General features: G+C 45.9%; 2 gene segments (V, D, J or C); both read left to right on the top strand.

Annotated features, from left to right (window-relative positions):
• The first annotated feature begins 7,186 nt into the window (after positions 1 to 7,186).
• LOC133541967 (T-cell receptor beta-1 chain C region-like) overlaps positions 7,187 to 23,070 on the top strand; it is a 29,487-nt gene continuing 13,603 nt past the window's right edge. The window contains 2 exon segments of the C gene segment in view: positions 7,187 to 7,331; positions 7,422 to 7,730. Of these exon segments, the coding sequence occupies positions 7,280 to 7,331; positions 7,422 to 7,730 (361 nt within the window).
• On the top strand, positions 11,421 to 11,934 carry LOC133541966 (Ig kappa chain V region 120-like). The segment is given in 2 exon segments: positions 11,421 to 11,539; positions 11,600 to 11,934. Coding segments are annotated over 2 exon segments (372 nt in total).

The following is a 23,070-nucleotide window of genomic DNA, read 5'->3' as shown; positions in this document are numbered from 1 at the left end:
AAATTGTTTTTGGAAACTGTGGACCAAAGAGGAAAATAACTATCTAGGGTGAAAGTGTGGTAGTCAGCATGTGTGATGGTATGGGGGTGTATTAGTGATTGTTGTAGGGTGAAAGTGTTGTAGTCAGCATGTGTGATGGTATGGGGGTGTATTAGTGATTGTTGTAGGGTGAAAGTGTTGTAGTCAGCATGTGTGATGGTATGGGGGTGTATTAGTGATTGTTGTAGGGTGAAAGTGTTGTAGTCAGCATGTGTGATGGTATGGGGGTGTATTAGTGATTGTTGTAGGGTGAAAGTGTTGTAGTCAGCATGTGTGATGGTATGGGGGTGTATTAGTGATTGTTGTAGGGTGAAAGTGTTGTAGTCAGCATGTGTGATGGTATGGGGGTGTATTAGTGATTGTTGTAGGGTGAAAGTGTTGTAGTCAGCATGTGTGATGGTATGGGGGTGTATTAGTGATTGTTGTAGGGTGAAAGTGTTGTAGTCAGCATGTGTGATGGTATGGGGGTGTATTAGTGATTGTTGTAGGGTGAAAGTGTTGTAGTCAGCATGTGTGATGGTATGGGGGTGTATTAGTGATTGTTGTAGGGTGAAAGTGTCCTAGGCAGCATGTGTGATGGTATGGGGGTGTATTAGTGATTGTTGTAGGGTGAAAGTGTGGTAGTCAGCATGTGTGATGGTATGGGGGTGTATTAGTGATTGTTGTAGGGTGAAAGTGTGGTAGTCAGCATGTGTGATGGTATGGGGGTGTATTAGTGATTGTTGTAGGGTGAAAGTGTTGTAGTCAGCATGTGTGATGGTATGGGGGTGTATTAGTGATTGTTGTAGGGTGAAAGTGTTGTAGTCACCATGTGTGATGGTATGGGGGTGTATTAGTGATTGTTGTAGGGTGAAAGTGTTGTAGTCAGCATGTGTGATGGTATGGGGGTGTATTAGTGATTGTTGTAGGGTGAAAGTGTTCTAGGCAGCATGTGTGATGGTATGGGGGTGTATTAGTGATTGTTGTAGGGTGAAAGTGTTCTAGGCAGCATGTGTGATGGTATGGGGGTGTATTAGTGATTGTTGTAGGGTGAAAGTGTTGTAGTCAGCATGTGTGATGGTATGGGGGTGTATTAGTGATTGTTGTAGGGTGAAAGTGTGGTAGTCAGCATGTGTGATGGTATGGGGGTGTATTAGTGATTGTTGTAGGGTGAAAGTGTGGTAGTCAGCATGTGTGATGGTATGGGGGTGTATTAGTGATTGTTGTAGGGTGAAAGTGTTGTAGTCAGCATGTGTGATGGTATGGGGGTGTATTAGTGATTGTTGTAGGCTGAAAGTGTTGTAGTCAGCATGTGTGATGGTATGGGGGTGTATTAGTGATTGTTGTAGGGTGAAAGTGTTGTAGTCAGCATGTGTGATGGTATGGGGGTGTATTAGTGATTGTTGTAGGGTGAAAGTGTTGTAGTCAGCATGTGTGATGGTATGGGGGTGTATTAGTGATTGTTGTAGGGTGAAAGTGTTGTAGTCAGCATGTGTGATGGTATGGGGGTGTATTAGTGATTGTTGTAGGGTGAAAGTGTTGTAGTCAGCATGTGTGATGGTATGGGGGTGTATTAGTGATTGTTGTAGGGTGAAAGTGTTGTAGTCAGCATGTGTGATGGTATGGGGGTGTATTAGTGATTGTTGTAGGGTGAAAGTGTTGTAGTCAGCATGTGTGATGGTATGGGGGTGTATTAGTGATTGTTGTAGGGTGAAAGTGTTGTAGTCAGCATGTGTGATGGTATGGGGGTGTATTAGTGATTGTTGTAGGGTGAAAGTGTTGTAGTCAGCATGTGTGATGGTATGGGGGTGTATTAGTGATTGTTGTAGGGTGAAAGTGTTGTAGTCAGCATGTGTGATGGTATGGGGGTGTATTAGTGATTGTTGTAGGGTGAAAGTGTTGTAGTCAGCATGTGTGATGGTATGGGGGTGTATTAGTGATTGTTGTAGGGTGAAAGTGTTGTAGGCAGCATGTGTGATGGTATGGGGGTGTATTAGTGATTGTTGTAGGGTGAAAGTGTTGTAGTCAGCATGTGTGATGGTATGGGGGTGTATTAGTGATTGTTGTAGGGTGAAAGTGTTGTAGTCAGCATGTGTGATGGTATGGGGGTGTATTAGTGATTGTTGTAGGGTGAAAGTGTTGTAGTCAGCATGTGTGATGGTATGGGGGTGTATTAGTGATTGTTGTAGGGTGAAAGTGTTCTAGGCAGCATGTGTGATGGTATGGGGGTGTATTAGTGATTGTTGTAGGGTGAAAGTGTTCTAGGCAGCATGTGTGATGGTATGGGGGTGTATTAGTGATTGTTGTAGGGTGAAAGTGTTGTAGTCAGCATGTGTGATGGTATGGGGGTGTATTAGTGATTGTTGTAGGGTGAAAGTGTTCTAGGCAGCATGTGTGATGGTATGGGGGTGTATTAGTGATTGTTGTAGGGTGAAAGTGTTGTAGTCAGCATGTGTGATGGTATGGGGGTGTATTAGTGATTGTTGTAGGGTGAAAGTGTGGTAGTCAGCATGTGTGATGGTATGGGGGTGTATTAGTGATTGTTGTAGGGTGAAAGTGTTGTAGTCAGCATGTGTGATGGTATGGGGGTGTATTAGTGATTGTTGTAGGGTGAAAGTGTTGTAGTCAGCATGTGTGATGGTATGGGGGTGTATTAATGATTGTTGTAGGGTGAAAGTGTTGTAGTCAGCATGTGTGATGGTATGGGGGTGTATTAGTGATTGTTGTAGGGTGAAAGTGTTGTAGTCAGCATGTGTGATGGTATGGGGGTGTATTAGTGATTGTTGTAGGGTGAAAGTGTTGTAGTCAGCATGTGTGATGGTATGGGGGTGTATTAGTGATTGTTGTAGGGTGAAAGTGTTGTAGTCAGCATGTGTGATGGTATGGGGGTGTATTAGTGATTGTTGTAGGGTGAAAGTGTTGTAGTCAGCATGTGTGATGGTATGGGGGTGTATTAGTGATTGTTGTAGGGTGAAAGTGTTCTAGGCAGCATGTGTGATGGTATGGGGGTGTATTAGTGATTGTTGTAGGGTGAAAGTGTTGTAGTCAGCATGTGTGATGGTATGGGGGTGTATTAGTGATTGTTGTAGGGTGAAAGTGTTCTAGGCAGCATGTGTGATGGTATGGGGGTGTATTAGTGATTGTTGTAGGGTGAAAGTGTGGTAGTCAGCATGTGTGATGGTATGGGGGTGTATTAGTGATTGTTGTAGGGTGAAAGTGTGGTAGTCAGCATGTGTGATGGTATGGGGGTGTATTAGTGATTGTTGTAGGGTGAAAGTGTTCTAGGCAGCATGTGTGATGGTATGGGGGTGTATTAGAGATTGTTGTAGGGTGAAAGTGTTGTAGTCAGCATGTGTGATGGTATGGGGGTGTATTAGTGATTGTTGTAGGGTGAAAGTGTTGTAGTCAGCATGTGTGATGGTATGGGGGTGTATTAGTGATTGTTGTAGGGTGAAAGTGTGGTAGTCAGCATGTGTGATGGTATGGGGGTGTATTAGTGATTGTTGTAGGGTGAAAGTGTTGTAGTCAGCATGTGTGATGGTATGGGGGTGTATTAGTGATTGTTGTAGGGTGAAAGTGTTGTAGTCAGCATGTGTGATGGTATGGGGGTGTATTAGTGATTGTTGTAGGGTGAAAGTGTTGTAGTCAGCATGTGTGATGGTATGGGGGTGTATTAGTGATTGTTGTAGGGTGAAAGTGTTGTAGTCAGCATGTGTGATGGTATGGGGGTGTATTAGTGATTGTTGTAGGGTGAAAGTGTTCTAGGCAGCATGTGTGATGGTATGGGGGTGTATTAGTGATTGTTGTAGGGTGAAAGTGTGGTAGTCAGCATGTGTGATGTATGGGGGTGTATTAGTGATTGTTGTAGGGTGAAAGTGTTGTAGTCAGCATGTGTGATGGTATGGGGGTGTATTAGTGAATATTGTAGGGTGAAAGTGTGGTAGTCAGCATGTGTGATGGTATGGGGGTGTATTAGTGATTGTTGTAGGGTGAAAGTGTTGTAGTCAGCATGTGTGATGGTATGGGGGTGTATTAGTGATTGTTGTAGGGTGAAAGTGTTGTAGTCAGCATGTGTGATGGTATGGGGGTGTATTAGTGATTGTTGTAGGGTGAAAGTGTTGTAGTCAGCATGTGTGATGGTATGGGGGTGTATTAGTGATTGTTGTAGGGTGAAAGTGTGGTAGTCAGCATGTGTGATGGTATGGGGGTGTATTAGTGATTGTTGTAGGGTGAAAGTGTTGTAGTCAGCATGTGTGATGGTATGGGGGTGTATTAGTGAATATTGTAGGGTGAAAGTGTGGTAGTCAGCATGTGTGATGGTATGGGGGTGTATTAGTGATTGTTGTAGGGTGAAAGTGTTGTAGTCAGCATGTGTGATGGTATGGGGGTGTATTAGTGATTGTTGTAGGGTGAAAGTGTTGTAGTCAGCATGTGTGATGGTATGGGGGTGTATTAGTGATTGTTGTAGGGTGAAAGTGTGGTAGTCAGCATGTGTGATGGTATGGGGGTGTATTAGTGATTGTTGTAGGGTGAAAGTGTTGTAGTCAGCATGTGTGATGGTATGGGGGTGTATTAGTGATTGTTGTAGGGTGAAAGTGTTGTAGTCAGCATGTGTGATGGTATGGGGGTGTATTAGTGATTGTTGTAGGGTGAAAGTGTTCTAGGCAGCATGTGTGATGGTATGGGGGTGTATTAGTGATTGTTGTAGGGTGAAAGTGTGGTAGTCAGCATGTGTGATGGTATGGGGGTGTATTAGTGATTGTTGTAGGGTGAAAGTGTTGTAGTCAGCATGTGTGATGGTATGGGGGTGTATTAGTGATTGTTGTAGGGTGAAAGTGTTGTAGTCAGCATGTGTGATGGTATGGGGGTGTATTAATGATTGTTGTAGGGTGAAAGTGTTGTAGTCAGCATGTGTGATGGTATGGGGGTGTATTAGTGATTGTTGTAGGGTGAAAGTGTTGTAGTCAGCATGTGTGATGGTATGGGGGTGTATTAGTGATTGTTGTAGGGTGAAAGTGTGGTAGTCAGCATGTGTGATGGTATGGGGGTGTATTAGTGATTGTTGTAGGGTGAAAGTGTGGTAGTCAGCATGTGTGATGGTATGGGGGTGTATTAGTGATTGTTGTAGGGTGAAAGTGTTGTAGTCAGCATGTGTGATGGTATGGGGGTGTATTAGTGATTGTTGTAGGGTGAAAGTGTTGTAGTCAGCATGTGTGATGGTATGGGGGTGTATTAGTGATTGTTGTAGGGTGAAAGTGTTGTAGTCAGCATGTGTGATGGTATGGGGGTGTATTAGTGATTGTTGTAGGGTGAAAGTGTGGTAGTCAGCATGTGTGATGGTATGGGGGTGTATTAGTGATTGTTGTAGGGTGAAAGTGTTGTAGTCAGCATGTGTGATGGTATGGGGGTGTATTAGTGAATATTGTAGGGTGAAAGTGTGGTAGTCAGCATGTGTGATGGTATGGGGGTGTATTAGTGATTGTTGTAGGGTGAAAGTGTTGTAGTCAGCATGTGTGATGGTATGGGGGTGTATTAGTGATTGTTGTAGGGTGAAAGTGTTGTAGTCAGCATGTGTGATGGTATGGGGGTGTATTAGTGATTGTTGTAGGGTGAAAGTGTGGTAGTCAGCATGTGTGATGGTATGGGGGTGTATTAGTGATTGTTGTAGGGTGAAAGTGTTGTAGTCAGCATGTGTGATGGTATGGGGGTGTATTAGTGATTGTTGTAGGGTGAAAGTGTTGTAGTCAGCATGTGTGATGGTATGGGGGTGTATTAGTGAATATTGTAGGGTGAAAGTGTGGTAGTCAGCATGTGTGATGGTATGGGGGTGTATTAGTGATTGTTGTAGGGTGAAAGTGTTGTAGTCAGCATGTGTGATGGTATGGGGGTGTATTAGTGATTGTTGTAGGGTGAAAGTGTTCTAGGCAGCATGTGTGATGGTATGGGGGTGTATTAGTGATTGTTGTAGGGTGAAAGTGTGGTAGTCAGCATGTGTGATGGTATGGGGGTGTATTAGTGATTGTTGTAGGGTGAAAGTGTTGTAGTCAGCATGTGTGATGGTATGGGGGTGTATTAGTGATTGTTGTAGGGTGAAAGTGTTGTAGTCAGCATGTGTGATGGTATGGGGGTGTATTAATGATTGTTGTAGGGTGAAAGTGTTGTAGTCAGCATGTGTGATGGTATGGGGGTGTATTAGTGATTGTTGTAGGGTGAAAGTGTTGTAGTCAGCATGTGTGATGGTATGGGGGTGTATTAGTGATTGTTGTAGGGTGAAAGTGTGGTAGTCAGCATGTGTGATGGTATGGGGGTGTATTAGTGATTGTTGTAGGGTGAAAGTGTGGTAGTCAGCATGTGTGATGGTATGGGGGTGTATTAGTGATTGTTGTAGGGTGAAAGTGTGGTAGTCAGCATGTGTGATGGTATGGGGGTGTATTAGAGATTGTTGTAGGGTGAAAGTGTTGTAGTCAGCATGTGTGATGGTATGGGGGTGTATTAGTGATTGTTGTAGGGTGAAAGTGTGGTAGTCAGCATGTGTGATGGTATGGGGGTGTATTAGAGATTGTTGTAGGGTGAAAGTGTGGTAGTCAGCATGTGTGATGGTATGGGGGTGTATTAGTGGCCAATTACACATCTGTGAAGGCACCATCAATGTTGAAAGGTACATACAGGTTTTATCATGGACGCCCCTGCTTATTTCAGCAAGACAAAGCCAAGCCAGGTGTTACAACAGCGTGGCTTCATAGTAAAAGAGTGTAGGTACTAGACTGGCCTGCCTGTAGTCCAGACATTGAAAATGTGTGCAGGCTAAAATATGAGGCAGAACAACTTAAGCTGTACATCAAGCAAGAATGGGAAAGAATTCCACTTCAAAAAAGTGTCTCCTCAGTTCCCAAACCTGCACTGAGTGTTGTTGAAAGGAAAGGCCATGTAACACACTGGTAAAAATGCCTTTGTTGACATGTGTTGCTGTTATTACATTCTAACTTCCTTCTAACAAAATGAGCTTTTCTAAAAAGGTGAGTCTTGAGTCCTTTTTAAAAAAAAACCTCCACCGTCTGTGGGGCCCTGAGGTGGTCATCCTGCAGAGACGGTTGTAATTGTTGAAGAACCCGCCTCAGAGCAGTACCACAGGTGCCCACTTGCTGCGCCACAGTCCAGCGTCTACTTGACAAGGAGCAGTTCTGTGCCACAGATGCCATCTTGCACCGTGCCCCCCAGCTGCTGATCACTTCCCACGGCGGCCATCTTGAAGAGCAGAGAAATGTTGCCGGCACTGAAGCTCCTCTGCGCTTGTCTGCTCTGCAGCGCCGCAGGTAGCAACCACAGCACTTTTCATGTCCTGGTTCTGGTGGTGGTTGCATGAGAACTGCCGGCGGACTGACTGACTGGTCAATACACTCTAGGTACTCAGAAGGGGGTCTGGCAGACGTCACGGTTGACGGTCAAGACTGGTCACTCCGGCTGCATGCACTGCCGCCACCACCTCGACGCCATCTACTTCTTCATGTTCTGGTACCGACAGTCACCCGGGGCGGGTTTACAGCACATCGCCGTCAGCGCACCCTTCATGAACCAAACAGAATTCCATGGAGATTCCAGCCCGGACAAGTACACCATCTCCCAGGTGGAGGCCGAGCAAGGCTCCCTCAGGGTGGAAAAGGTGCAGCCGGGCGACGCCGGAGTGTATTTCTGTGCCGTTGGAAAGCTTCACCGTGCCTCACATCTGTAGGAACGTGCTCAGAAAACTGCAAAGTAACCATGAACAGCTGCAGTGACCCACTTTAGAGAAGGTACAGTAGACACATGAACAAATGAGGACATGGTATCGCACAAAAAGGTTCCCAGACTGAGTTGCCAGTGCCATTGTTGCTCAGACAAACAAACACAAGGCCTCTCTGTTATTGAGTCGAATCAACTCGAAATTAAGGCTTTGACAGACACTAACTGTAACCTTATAACCTCAAAATTTGGTACACACCTTAAGGCAGCTGACAAGCAAATGTCCCTAACCATAACCCCTAACCCTAACCCGAACCCCTAACCCTAGCCCGCCATGAAGGATAACTTATTTGCAGAGGTCAAGCAAACAATTGTCCTTCGGTGGGTGACCATCCGTCAAGTGATTCTAAAACTCTGAGGGTAGGTCGTAACCTAAACAGGGCCTCAGAAGTGTCTGATGCTCTAACCCCGCCCACATGCGGTGCAGCCCTTTAGTAGACCAGTGCTGATGACGGCGACTTAATAATCCCAAAGACATGGTGGTGCTCTTGTTCCTCAGCTTTGCTGCCTGCACTGCTCTGCTCTCAGGTGACAACGGAGCTCCCACTTACTTACAACACACATTTCTTATTTTATTCTTTACCTTTTCATCGGCAGAGAAAGTCCTGCAGACTCCCAGTGACATGTTCAAAAGGACGGGAGAGACGGCCACCATCCAATGTTCTCACAGCGTTCCGGGCTACGACGTGATCCTCTGGTACAAGAACGTGGACGTGCAGATGCAGCCCCTGGGCTACATGTCTTACAGCAACGCCTTACCAGAGAAGGGTGTGGACGTGGAGATCAAAGGGAGCTCCTCAGTGAATGAAGAGTGCCGACTGATCATCCCAAAGCTCGACCTGAACAGCAGTGCACTTTATTATTGTGCAGCTAGCTACCACGCTGCAGCATTAGGCTGCCTTATCAAGTCATAAACCTGATAACACCCCCACAACCTCACACCTGGATCCAACCGTCCCCAGCACTCCTATTAGAACGGAGGTTAGTCTGGTTCATCAGATGTCTTCTCCTGTGACATCACAATAACCACGCCCACACGTCATATGATTGTTGATTCACAAATCCCGTCCCTCGTCGCTAGGAGTGAAGGTCACTTTTTAATCCCAACGCTGTAGTGAGTAATACAGTGTAGTGTAGGACTACGTTAAGGTAACGTGTGGAGTTCCCCAGGGTTCGGTCCTTGGCCCTGCACTCTTCAGCATCTACATGCTGCCGCTAGGTGACATCATACGCAAATACGGTGTTAGCTTTCACTGTTATGCTGATGACACCCAACTCTACATGCCCCTAAAGCTGACCAACACGCCGGATTGTAGTCAGCTGGAGGCGTGTCTTAATGAAATTAAACAATGGATGTCCGCTAACTTTTTGCAACTCAACGCCAAAAAAACGGAAATGCTGATTATCGGTCCTGCTAGACACCGACCTATATTTAATAACACAACTCTAACATTTGACAACCAAACAATTAAACAAGGCGACACGGTAAAGAATCTGGGTATTATCTTCCACCCAACTCTCTCCTTTGAGGCACACATTAAAAGCGTTACTAAAACAGCCTTCTTTCATCTCCGTAATATCGCTAAAATTCGCTCCATTCTGTCCACTAAAGACGCTGAGATCATTATCCATGCGTTTGTTACATCTCGTCTCGACTACTGTAACGTATTATTTTCGGGCCATGTACTGCTCGCCTGTGTATCGGCTGGGGACATCTCTGCGCTGCTGATCCGCCTCCGCTTGGGATGGTTTCCTGCTGGCTCCGCTGTGAACGGGACTCTCGCTGCTGTGTTGGATCCGCTTTGGACTGGACTCTCGCGACTGTGTTGGACCCATTGTGGATTGAACTTTCACAGTATCATGTTAGACCCGCTCGACATCCATTGCTTTCCTCCTCTCCAAGGTTCTCATAGTCATCATTGTCACCGACGTCCCGCTGGGTGTGAGTTTTCTTTGCCCTTATGTGGGCCTACCGAGGATGTCGTGGTGGTTTGTGCAGCCCTTTGAGACACTAGTGATTTAGGGCTATATAAGTAAACATTGATTGATTGATTGATTGAGTGAGAGATCGGTCCTTCCAAATGTCCTTCAGCTGTATCAGACTCTGCTCTGCCATTCCAATTCTTGCAATGATCTCTTTTGTGGACTTTCCATCTGCTGATTGAATGGATCTGAGGTACTTTAAAATAGTCCACCAGCTCCAGTGCCTCACAACCTTTCTTGTGATCTGGTTTGAATCTAGAATTAGTTTGTGATTACCTGAAATGAGATCATGATTTCTGTTGGTTTTGTGTTCCATAGTTGACGGGCCATAAAACGTCCCCTCGACTGAAAAGGGAACGACTCCTCGTCATCATCAAGGTGTGGGCGTAGCCGAGAGACCTTGCACAACCCTCCGCCAGCAGTCGGGGTCACCCAAGGCAGAGCCCAGCTCTGAAACAAGGATCCCAGAGTCCCATGCGATTACTTCGGGGTAAGTGAGGCGACCCCTGGTAGATTGTTTCTGTCTTGGCACGGAAGCAGTGACCGGCAAACTGCGCGCCACGTTGGCTCAGACGGGTGCTTGCTCGAGGTAGGTTGCCGTATATTTGGTCCAAGGTGGGAGGGGACTGCCGCGACAAGCCTTGAACCCTTCGAAGCAGGTTGGTATAGCAACCGTCAAGGCGTTTTTGAAGGCGCGCATTGAGGGTCCAGGTCTCAGGAGCCGTACATGAGGCTGGGTTCAATGGTAGACTTGAAGAGGTCTAGCTTAAGTGAACTGGACTGGTTGGAATGCCATATGTTGTCCATTTTATTACATGCTTTCCAGGCTTGGGCTTTCCTGGTACAGAAGTCATTACCGTAATCCATGATCCAGGAACCGAGGTACTTAAAATCATCAACTTGCTTAAGTGGGGCTCCAGATTTGGACGACAGTTGTACAGCAATTTCGTTTGAGACTATTTCGGTCTTCAACAGCTCCAACTCAATGAGAGTCCGGAAAATATCCTTATGTAGCCATGTTTCTATGAACACCATCAGGCAGGATTCCCGGCACTCCAAACAAACTTTGCTCCTCCATTTTCTTTCGTTTCTCCCTCTTCTTCCTCCTCTCAGTTTTGATTCCAAATTTTTAGGACTTATGCAGATCCCAAATACACATAAGCAGGTACCAATATGTACGAAAAGTTGGTTTTGCATGATAGGGCCCCTCTGAAGAAGTCGGACTATTGTCCTACCAAAGAGATAATGTGAAGAAGTGGAATGAAGAACATTTTAGTATGTCGGTAAATTTGGGTGGACTCCGTGTAAAGAAGGCCTGACTTCCTATGCCGAGTTGAGCGGGTGCACCGTGTTGTGTAGGACTGTGCAGCACCGTGCTGTGTAGGACTGTGCAGCCACAAAGGCACACTCATGCAAACCTTACAAAACGTAAAGGCTATATTGGATCTACTTGTGGTTTCTAATAAGACTCTCAGAGACACCTGCCTCTGAGGTTTTGTCTTTTTGCATTATAACCACTTATGTCCTCAACATCTGCATCCACGATCAAGATATAACGGTTTCTGTTCAACTGCTTTGTCCGTCTGACGTCTGTTAGAAGAGGGCTCGAACTAACATGGACACGCCTCTCCCACTGACCCCGCCCACATGCGGTGCAGCCCTTTAGTAGACCAGTGCTGATGACGGCGACTTAATAATCCCAAAGACATGGTGGTGCTCTTGTTCCTCAGCTTTGCTGCCTGCACTGCTCTGCTCTCAGGTAACAACACTTAGTCCACAATCAACTGGACTTGTCATAGTTCCACCATCTTTTCAGCAGGAGAGAAGGTCAAGCAGACTCCCAGTGACATCATCAAGAAGATGGGAGAGACGGCCACCATCCAATGTATTCATAGCATACCGAGCTACAACCAGATGTTCTGGTACCAGAACCTGGACATGCAGATGAAGATTCTGGGCTACATGTACTCTGACAGCCCCAGCACAGAAGATGGCGTGGACGTGGAGATCAAAGGGAGCGCCGCAGAGAATAAAATGTGTCATCTGATCATCCCAAATCTCAAGCTGAACAGCAGTGCACTTTATTATTGTGCAGCTAGCTACCACGCTGCAGCATTAGGCTGCCTTATCAAGTCATAAACCTGATAACACCCCCACAAGCTCACACCTGGATCCAACCGTCCCCAGCACTCCTATTAGAACGGAGGTTAGTCTGGTTCATCAGATGTCTTCTCTTGTGACATCAGAGCAGCACGGCCTTGTGGGACTCAATGAAGCACACATATAATGTGGGGGTTCAGAAAAAAACAGGACCACAAATTCTCTCTCCCACATTCATTGTCTACAAAAAAGTATCTAGTCGGTCTCACAGCAAGGGTTGTGGAACCAGTCTTCTCGAGAAGGGATGGACTTTGCTAGCAGAGAAAGGCGACAGAGTGACAATACTTGTTGCCCCGCGGCTCAGAGCCCGAACGTTGGAGTTTAACCCGGTAAAACGAGAGGGTAGCTTCCCTCTGCCTCCATGTGGGGGGTACGGGTCCTGACTGTAGTTTGTGCTTACGCCCCAAACAGTAGTTCAGAGTACCCACCATTTTTGGAGTCCCTAGAGGGAGTACATGAGAGTGCTCCCTGACTGGAGGGGACTTCAAGGCTCACATTGGCATTGACTGCGAGACCTGGGGAGACGTGATCGGGAGGAAACAAAATGGTGTTTTGTTATTGGACGTTTGTGCTTGTCACAGATTGTCCCTAGAAAACACCATGTTCAAATATAAGGTTGTCCATGTGTGCACTTGGCACCAGTACACCCTAGGCCGTAGTAATGGACACCAGCGGTGAGTGATGCCCTCAAGCTGAGGCTGGCGTGGTATCGGGTCCTTTTGGCTCATGGGACTGGAGAGGCAGCGGACAGGTACACACAGGCCAAGCGGTGTGCGGCTTTGGCGGTTGCAGATGCCAAATAGTTTGAAAAAGCCATGAAGAACAACTTCTGGACAGCTTCAAAGAGAATCTGGACCACCATCCACTGCCTCAGGAGGGGGAGGCAGTGCACTGTCAGCACCGTGCATGGTGGGGTTGGTGGGCTGCTGACTAGAGGTGGGGGAAATGAATCCATTTTTAGATGCAACAGAATGTGGACATGGATGATAATAAAATCTGTTAGTAAATGTCAATCATTGATAATCAATGTAAGTAATGCAGGCAGTTCTAAAATGACTGCAGCGAGCCACCTCACCGAGAGACCAGACCAGCTCCTTTATTTTAGGGCACTTATGTTCCAGCTTTGCACATACTTCCTTTATTTAAAGAATGTAATGAGAATTAATTGAACTGTTTCTTATTAAAAATGTGCTGTTTAGTAAAATTGCAAGTGGAAAACGCTTATTTTATTGAAACCAAACAAATTGTAAAACTGCATGAATGAAAGATGCATCAATAAAACATCTGTAATGGAATCGCAGCTTCTGAATCCTAAAGGAACTGTGAGGTGCCCGAAGATCCCCAGCTCTACTGCGGACGACGACTGGGCAAGTTGGGGATCGGTGGAGAGAATACTTTGAAGATCTCCTCAAGCCCACCGACATGTCTTCCAATGAGGAAGCAGTTTCTAGGACCCCTGTGGTGGGATCTCCTATTTCTGGGGCTGAGGTAGTTTAGAAGCTCCTTCAGTGGCAGGGATGAGATCCGCCTGAAGTTCCTTAAGGCTTTGGATGCCGTGTGGCTGTCGTAGTTGACAAGACTCTGGGTGGACATCTGGGGCGGTGCCTCTGGATTGGCAGATTGTGGTGGTGGTGGTGGTGGTGGTGGTGGTGATAGTGGTGGTGGTGGTGCCTCTACCTTTACTGGATCAGGATCTGACTTATGTCATTTTCTGCTCCGGAAAGTCCACTCTGCAGAAACTGAAATCCCAGCAAACTTGTAATATATATTTTTTTCACCACCAGGACCAAGAACCCTTGTCAGCCAGCAATAATAGCTCTGATGAGTTCAACCTAAACAACACTACAACAATTGCAACACACCAACAGCTCAGTCGCAGCATTTTAAGGAGCATGCAGAGCTAGATAGACCAATCATGATTCTTCAAATATAGCTACTGACATCATTCAGAGTTTGTTAACAAACTACATCAGGAAGTTGTCTAGATCCACAAATGTAACGTCGGGATTATTTACTTTTGTACATCAAGCGACTTCAGGAGACTCTGCGGTTGGATGAACAGCAGCCTTGAAAGGGTAATAGTCATTCAAATACAAACCCCGTTTCCATATGAGTTGGGAAATGGTGTTAGATGTAAATATAAACAGAATACAATGATTTGCAAATCCTTTTCAAGCCATATTCAGTTGAATATGCTACAAAGACAACATATTTCATGTTCAAACTCATAAACATTATTTTTTTTGCAAATAATCATTAACTTTAGAATTTGATGCCAGCAACACGTGACAAAGAAGTTGGGAAAGGTGGCAATAAATACTGATTAAGTTGAGGAACGCTCATCAAACACTTATTTGGAACATCCCACAGGTGTGCAGGCTAATTGGGAACAGGTGGGTGCCATGATTGGCTATAAAAACAGCTTCCCAAAAAATGCTCAGTCTTTCACAAGAAAAGATGGGGCGAGGTACACCCCTTTGTCCACAACTGCGTGAGCAAATAGTCAAACAGTTTAAGAACAACCTTTCTCAAAGTGACATTGCAAGAAATTGAGGGATTTCAACATCTATGCTCCATAATATCATCAAAAGGTTCAGAGAATCTGGAGAAATCACTCCACGTAAGCGGCATGGCCGGAAACCAACATTGAATGACCGTGACCTTCCATCCCTCAGACCGACATCAATCTTTAAAGGATATCACCACATAGGCTCAGGAACACTTCAGAAAACCACTGTCACTAAATACAGTTGGTCGCTACATCTGTAAGTGCAAGTTAAAGCTCTACCATGCAAAGCGAAAGCCATTTATCAACAACATCCAGAAACGCCACTGACTTCTCTGGGCCCGAGATCATCTAAGATGGACTGATGCAAAGTGGAAAAGTGTTCTGTGGTCTGACGAGTCCACATTTCACATTGTTTTTGTAAAAATTTCCGACATTGTGTCATCCGGACCAAAGGGGAAGTGAACCATCCAGACTGTTATCCACGCAAAGTGTAAAAGCCAGCATGTGTGATGGTATGGGGGTGTATTAGTGTGTTGTAGTCAGCATGTGTGATGGTATGGGGGTGTATTAGTGAACAAGACATGGGTAACTTACACATGTGTGATGGTATGGGGGTGTATTAGTGCCCAAGACATGGGTAACTTACACATGTGTGATGGTATGGGGGTGTATTAGTGCCCAAGACATGGGTAACTTACACATGTGTGATGGTATGGGGGTGTATTAGTGAACAAGACATGGGTAACTTACACATGTGTGATGGTATGGGGGTGTATTAGTGGCCAAGGCATGGGTAACTTACACATGTGTGATGGTATGGGGGTGCATTAGTGCCCAAGGCATGGGTAACTTACACATGTGTGATGGTATGGGGGTGTATTAGTGAACAAGACATGGGTAACTTACACATGTGTGATGGTATGGGGGTGCATTAGTGCCCAAGGCATGGGTAACTTACACATGTGTGATGGTATGGGGGTGCATTAGTGAACAAGACATGGGTAACTTACACATGTGTGATGGTATGGGGGTGTATTAGTGAACAAGACATGGGTAACTTACACATGTGTGATGGTATGGGGGTGTATTAGTGAACAAGACATGGGTAACTTACACATGTGTGATGGTATGGGGGTGTATTAGTGAACAAGACATGGGTAACTTACACATGTGTGATGGTATGGGGGTGTATTAGTGAACAAGACATGGGTAACTTACACATGTGTGATGGTATGGGGGTGTATTAGTGCCCAAGACATGGGTAACTTACACATGTGTGATGGTATGGGGGTGTATTAGTGCCCAAGACATGGGTAACTTACACATGTGTGATGGTATGGGGGTGTATTAGTGAACAAGACATGGGTAACTTACACATGTGTGATGGTATGGGGGTGTATTAGTGGCCAAGGCATGGGTAACTTACACATGTGTGATGGTATGGGGGTGCATTAGTGCCCAAGGCATGGGTAACTTACACATGTGTGATGGTATGGGGGTGTATTAGTGAACAAGACATGGGTAACTTACACATGTGTGATGGTATGGGGGTGCATTAGTGCCCAAGGCATGGGTAACTTACACATGTGTGATGGTATGGGGGTGCATTAGTGAACAAGACATGGGTAACTTACACATGTGTGATGGTATGGGGGTGTATTAGTGAACAAGACATGGGTAACTTACACATGTGTGATGGTATGGGGGTGTATTAGTGAACAAGACATGGGTAACTTACACATGTGTGATGGTATGGGGGTGTATTAGTGAACAAGACATGGGTAACTTACACATGTGTGATGGTATGGGGATGCATTAGTGCCCAAGGCATGGGTAACTTACACATGTGTGATGGTATGGGGGTGTATTAGTGAACAAGACATGGGTAACTTACACATGTGTGATGGTATGGGGGTGCATTAGTGCCCAAGGCATGGGTAACTTACACATGTGTGATGGTATGGGGGTGCATTAGTGCCCAAGGCATGGGTAACTTACACATGTGTGATGGTATGGGGGTGTATTAGTGAACAAGACATGGGTAACTTACACATGTGTGATGGTATGGGGGTGCATTAGTGCCCAAGGCATGGGTAACTTACACATGTGTGATGGTATGGGGGTGCATTAGTGCCCAAGGCATGGGTAACTTACACATGTGTGATGGTATGGGGGTGTATTAGTGAACAAGACATGGGTAACTTACACATGTGTGATGGTATGGGGGTGTATTAGTGAACAAGACATGGGTAACTTACACATGTGTGATGGTATGGGGGTGTATTAGTGAACAAGACATGGGTAACTTACACATGTGTGATGGTATGGGGGTGTATTAGTGAACAAGACATGGGTAACTTACACATGTGTGATGGTATGAGGGTGTATTAGTGAACAAGACATGACTAACTTACACATGTGTGATGGTATGGGGGTGTATTAGTGAACAAGACATGGGTAACTTACACATGTGTGATGGTATGGGGGTGTATTAGTGAACAAGGCATGGGTAACTTACACATGTGTGATGGTATGGGGGTGTATTAGTGAACAAGACATGGGTAACTTACACATGTGTGATGGTATGGGGGTGTATTAGTGAACAAGACATGGGTAACTTACACATGTGTGATGGTATGGGGGTGTATTAGTGAACAAGACATGGGTAACTTACACATGTGTGATGGTATGGGGGTGTATTAGTGAACAAGACATGGGTAACTTACACATGTGTGATGGTATGGGGGTGTATTAGTGAACAAGACATGGGTAACTTACACATGTGTGATGGTATGGGGGTGTATTAGTGCCCAAGGCATGGGTAACTTACACATGTGTGATGGTATGGGGGTGCATTAGTGCCCAAGACATGGGTAACTTACACATGTGTGATGGTATGGGGGTGTATTAGTGAACAAGACATGGGTAACTTACACATGTGTGATGGTATGGGGGTGTATTAGTGCCCAAGGCATGGGTAACTTACACATGTGTGATGGTATGGGGGTGTATTAGTGAACAAGACATGGGTAACTTACACATGTGTGATGGTATGGGGGTGCATTAGTGCCCAAGGCATGGGTAACTTACACATCTGTGAAGGCACCATTAATGCTGAAAGGTACATACAGCTTTTGTAACAACATATGTTGCCAAATAAGCGCCATCTGTTTCATGGACGCCCCTGCTTATTTCAGCAAGACAATGCCAAGCCATGTGTTACAACAGCGTGGCTTTGTAGTAAAAGAGTGCAGGTACTTTCCTGGCCCGCCTGCAGTCCAGACCTGTCTCCCATGGAAAATGTGTGAAGTGTAAAATAGGACAGCAGAAACCCCGGACTGTTGAAGGACTGAAGCTCTACATAAAACAAGAATGGGAAAGAATTCCACTTTTTTGTCGAGTGTATATTGTGTTTTTTATGGGACCACTGCTTTATAGGACTGTGCAGCCACAAAGGCACACTCATGCAAACCTTACAAAACGTAAAGGCAATCTTTGATCTAGTTGTGGTTTCTAGTAAGAATGTGTCTGAGGTTTTCTCTTTTTGTGTTATAAACACTTATGTCCTCAACCTATGTTTGTTCAACTGCTTTGTCCGTCTGGTGTCTGTCAGAAGAGGGCTCGAACTAACATGGACACGCCTCTCCCACTGACCCCGCCCACATGCGGTGCAGCCCTTTAGTAGACCAGTGCTGATGAGGGCGACTTAATAATCCCAAAGACATGGTGGTGCTCTTGTTCCTCAGCTTTGCTGCCTGCACTGCTCTGCTCTCAGGTAACAACACTTAGTCCACAATCAACTGGACTTGTCATAGTTCCACCATCTTTTCAGCAGGAGAGAAGGTCAAGCAGACTCCCAGTGACATCATCATGAAGACGGGAGAGACGGCCACCATCCAATGTATTCATAGCATACCGAGCTACAACCAGATGTTCTGGTACCAGAACCTGGACATGCAGATGCAGCTGCTGGGCTACATGTATCATGGCAATACCGAAATCGAGCCTTACATGGACGTGAAGATCAAAGGGAGCGCCTCTGAAGGGGAAAGCTGCAACCTGATCATCCCAAATCTCAAGCTGAACAGCAGTGCACTTTATTATTGTGCAGCTAGCTACCACGCTGCAGCATTAGGCTGCCTTATCAAGTCATAAACCTGATAACACCCCCACAACCTCACACCTGGATCCAACCGTCCCCCAGCACTCCTATTAGAACGGAGGTTAGTCTGGTTCATCAGATGTCTTCTCTTGTGACATCAGAGCAGCACGGCCTTGTGGGACTCAATGAAGTTCTGCAATATAGAACCACAACCTGTAGACAACAGAAAGTATTTGTAGCGCTGCAGGGAGGCCGTGGTCCATCACAACTGCAGTCCAGTCATGCATCTGGAATGATCCAAACTCAAGAAAACTCTTGTTGAAAGACATCTTTTCATCCATTCATCTTCTGCTTAGAAGCAGAGACTATCTTCCCGGGTGATCCTGAGGTGTTCCCAGACCAGCTGGGAGACACAGCCTTTCCAACGTGTCCTGAGTCTTCTCCACTGCCTCCTACCGGTTGGACATTCTGACCAGGTGCTCGATCCACCTCCTGTAACTCATCTTGGAGGAGGAGCAGTGGTTTTAGTTTGAGCTCCTCCCAAATGACACCTATCTCCCTACGTCCAAGGAAGATCCCCGCTAGCCGATGCAGAAAACTCATTTGGGCCGCTTTTACCCAAGATCTTGTCCTTTCGGTCATAACCCAAAGCTCATGACCACAGGTGAGGACGGGAACGGAAACTGGCCAATAGATTTAGAACTTTGCCTTCCTGTTCAGTTGCTTTTTTACCACGACAGACTGGTACAGAGTCCACATTATTGCAGACCCAGCACCAATCCACCTGTCAATCTCACCATCCACTCTTTCCTCATTAGGAAACAAGACCCCAGGGTACTTGAACCCCTAAACCTGGGGCAGGATCCTGTCCCCAAGCCACACATGGTACTCCACTATTTTCCGGGTCGAGAACCACGGACCTGAACGTGCTGGTTTTCCCCCCAGTCGCGTCACACTCAGCTATGTGCCGATCCAGTCAGAGCTGAAGATCCTGGCCAGAGGAAGCCATCAGGACTTAATCATCCACAAAAAGCAGAGACCTAATCCTGCAGCCACCAAAGCAGAGGCCCTCAACACCCTGACTGGGGCTTAAATTCTGTCCATAAAAGTTGTAAACAGAATCAGTGATTGAGGGCAGTCCTGGCAGAGACCAACCCTCTCTGGAACCAGGTCAGACATACTGCTGGCAATGCAAGCTAGGTCTGACATGGACCAGAGAAGGAATGGACCACCACAATCGGGGATCTGATACCCCTTTCAAATATGAACTGGGTGTAGTAGTGTGAGCACTAGAACTGGGTGTAGTACTGTGAGCACTAGAACTGGGTGTAGTAGTGTGAGCACTAGAACTGGGTGTAGTAATGTGAGCACTAGAACTGGGTGTAGTAGTGTGAGCACTAGAACTGGGTGTAGTAATGTGAGCACTAGAACTGGGTGTAGTAGTGTGAGCACTAGAACTGGGTGTAGTAGTGTGAGCACTAGAACTGGGTGTAGTAGTGTGAGCACTAGAACTGGGTGTAGTAGTGTGAGCACTAGAACTGGGTGTAGTAATGTGAGCACTAGAACTGGGTGTAGTAATGTGAGCACTAGAACTGGGTGTAGTAATGTGAGCACTAGAACTGGGTGTAGTAGTGTGAGCACTAGAACTGGGTGTAGTAGTGTGAGCACTAGAACTGGGTGTAGTAGTGTGAGCACTAGAACTGGGTGTAGTAATGTGAGCACTAGAACTGGGTGTAGTAATGTGAGCACTAGAACTGGGTGTAGTAATGTGAGCACTAGAACTGGGTGTAGTAGTGTGAGCACTAGAACTGGGTGTAGTAATGTGAGCACTAGAACTGGGTGTAGTAATGTGAGCACTAGAACTGGGTGTAGTAGTGTGAGCACTAGAACTGGGTGTAGTAATGTGAGCACTAGAACTGGGTGTAGTAGTGTGAGCACTAGAACTGGGTGTAGTAATGTGAGCACTAGAACTGGGTGTAGTAGTGTGAGCACTAGAACAGGGTGTAGTAATGTGAGCACTAGAACTGGGTGTAGTAATGTGAGCACTAGAACTGGGTGTAGTAATGTGAGCACTAGAACTGGGTGAAGTAATGTGAGCACTAGAACTGGGTGTAGTAGTGTGAGCACTAGAACTGGGTGTAGTAGTGTGAGCACTAGAACTGGGTGTAGTAGTGTGAGCACTAGAACTGGGTGTAGTAATGTGAGCAGTAGAACTGGGTGTAGTAATGTGAGCACTAGGACTGGGTGTAGTAATGTGAGCACTAGAACTGGGTGTAGTAGTGTGAGCACTAGAACTGGGTGTAGTAATGTGAGCACTAGAACTGGGTGTAGTAATGTGAGCACTAGAACTGGGTGTAGTAATGTGAGCACTAGAACTGGGTGTAGTAATGTGAGCACTAGAACTGGGTGTAGTAGTGTGAGCACTAGAACTGGGTGTAGTAATGTGAGCACTAGAACTGGGTGTAGTAATGTGAGCACTAGAACTGGGTGTAGTAGTGTGAGCACTAGAACTGGGTGTAGTAATGTGAGCAGTAGAACTGGGTGTAGTAATGTGAGCAGTAGAACTGGGTGTAGTAATGTGAGCACTAGAACTGGGTGTAGTAATGTGAGCACTAGAACTGGGTGTAGTAGTGTGAGCACTAGAACTGGGTGTAGTAGTGTGAGCACTAGTACTGGGTGTAGTAATGTGAGCACTAGAACTGGGTGTAGTAGTGTGAGCACTAGAACTGGGTGTAGTAATGTGAGCACTAGAACTGGGTGTAGTAGTGTGAGCACTAGATCTGGGTGTAGTAATGTGAGCACTAGAACTGGGTGTAGTAATGTGAGCACTAGAACTGGGTGTAGTAATGTGAGCACTAGAACTGGGTGTAGTAATGTGAGCACTAGAACTGGGTGTAGTAATGTGAGCACTAGAACTGGGTGTAGTAGTGTGAGCACTAGAACTGGGTGTAGTAGTGTGAGCACTAGAACTGGGTGTAGTAGTGTGAGCACTAGAACTGGGTGTAGTAGTGTGAGCACTAGACCTGGGTGTAGTAATGTGAGCACTAGAACTGGGTGTAGTAATGTGAGCACTAGGACTGGGTGTAGTAATGTGAGCACTAGAACTGGGTGTGGTAATGTGAGCACTAGAACTGGGTGTAGTAATGTGAACACTAGAACTGGGTGTAGTAATGTGAGCACTAGGACTGGGTGTAGTAATGTGAGCACTAGAACTGGGTGTAGTAATGTGAACACTAGAACTGGGTGTAGTAATGTGAGCACTAGGACTGGGTGTAGTAATGTGAGCACTAGAACTGGGTGTAGTAGTGTGAGCACTAGAACTGGGTGTAGTAATGTGAGCACTAGAACTGGGTGTAGTAGTGTGAGCACTAGAACTGGGTGTAGTAGTGTGAGCACTAGAACTGGGTGTAGTAATGTGAGCACTAGAACTGGGTGTAGTAATGTGAGCACTAGAACTGGGTGTAGTAATGTGAGCACTAGAACTGGGTGTAGTAATGTGAGCACTAGAACTGGGTGTAGTAGTGTGAGCACTAGAACTGGGTGTAGTAATGTGAGCACTAGAACTGGGTGTAGTAGTGTGAGCACTAGAACTGGGTGTAGTAATGTGAGCACCAGAACTGGGTGTAGTAGTGTGAGCACTAGAACTGGGTGTAGTAACCTGAGCACTAGAACTGGGTGTAGTAGTGTGAGCACTAGAACTGGGTGTAGTAGTGTGAGCACTAGAACTGGGTGTAGTAATGTGAGCACTAGAACTGGGTGTAGTAATGTGAGCACTAGAACTGGGTGTAGTAGTGTGAGCACTAGAACTGGGTGTAGTAACCTGAGCACTAGAACTGGGTGTAGTAATGTGAGCACTAGAACTGGGTGTAGTAATGTGAGCACTAGAACTGGGTGTAGTAATGTGAGCACTAGAACTGGGTGTAGTAATGTGAGCACTAGAACTGGGTGTAGTAGTGTGAGCACTAGAACTGGGTGTAGTAATGTGAGCACTAGAACTGGGTGTAGTAATGTGAGCACTAGAACTGGGTGTAGTGATGTCAGCACTAAAACTGGGTGTAGTAGTGTGAGCACTAGAACTGGGTGTAGTAATGTGAGCACTAGAACTGGGTGTAGTAATGTGAGCACTAGAACTGGGTGTAGTAATGTGAGCACTAGAACTGGGTGTAGTAATGTGAGCACTAGAACTGGGTGTAGTAATGTGAGCACTAGAACTGGGTGTAGTAATGTGAGCACTAGAACTGGGTGTAGTAATGTGAGCGATAGAACTGGGTGTAGTAGTGTGAGCACTAGAACTGGGTGTAGTAATGTGAGCACTAGAACTGGGTGTAGTAATGTGAGCACTAGAACTGGGTGTAGTAATGTGAGCACTAGAACTGGGTGTAGTAATGTGAGCACTAGAACTGGGTGTAGTAATGTGAGCACTAGAACTGGGTGTAGTAGTGTTAGCACTAGAACTGGGTGTAGTAATGTAAGCACTAGAACTGGGTGTAGTAATGTGAGCACTAGAACTGGGTGTAGT

The sequence above is a fragment of the Nerophis ophidion genome, linkage group LG24 (assembly GCF_033978795.1).
Source record: "Nerophis ophidion isolate RoL-2023_Sa linkage group LG24, RoL_Noph_v1.0, whole genome shotgun sequence".
NCBI classification, from domain to species: domain Eukaryota; kingdom Metazoa; phylum Chordata; class Actinopteri; order Syngnathiformes; family Syngnathidae; genus Nerophis; species Nerophis ophidion.
This window is presented reverse-complemented; position numbering and strand designations above follow the sequence as displayed.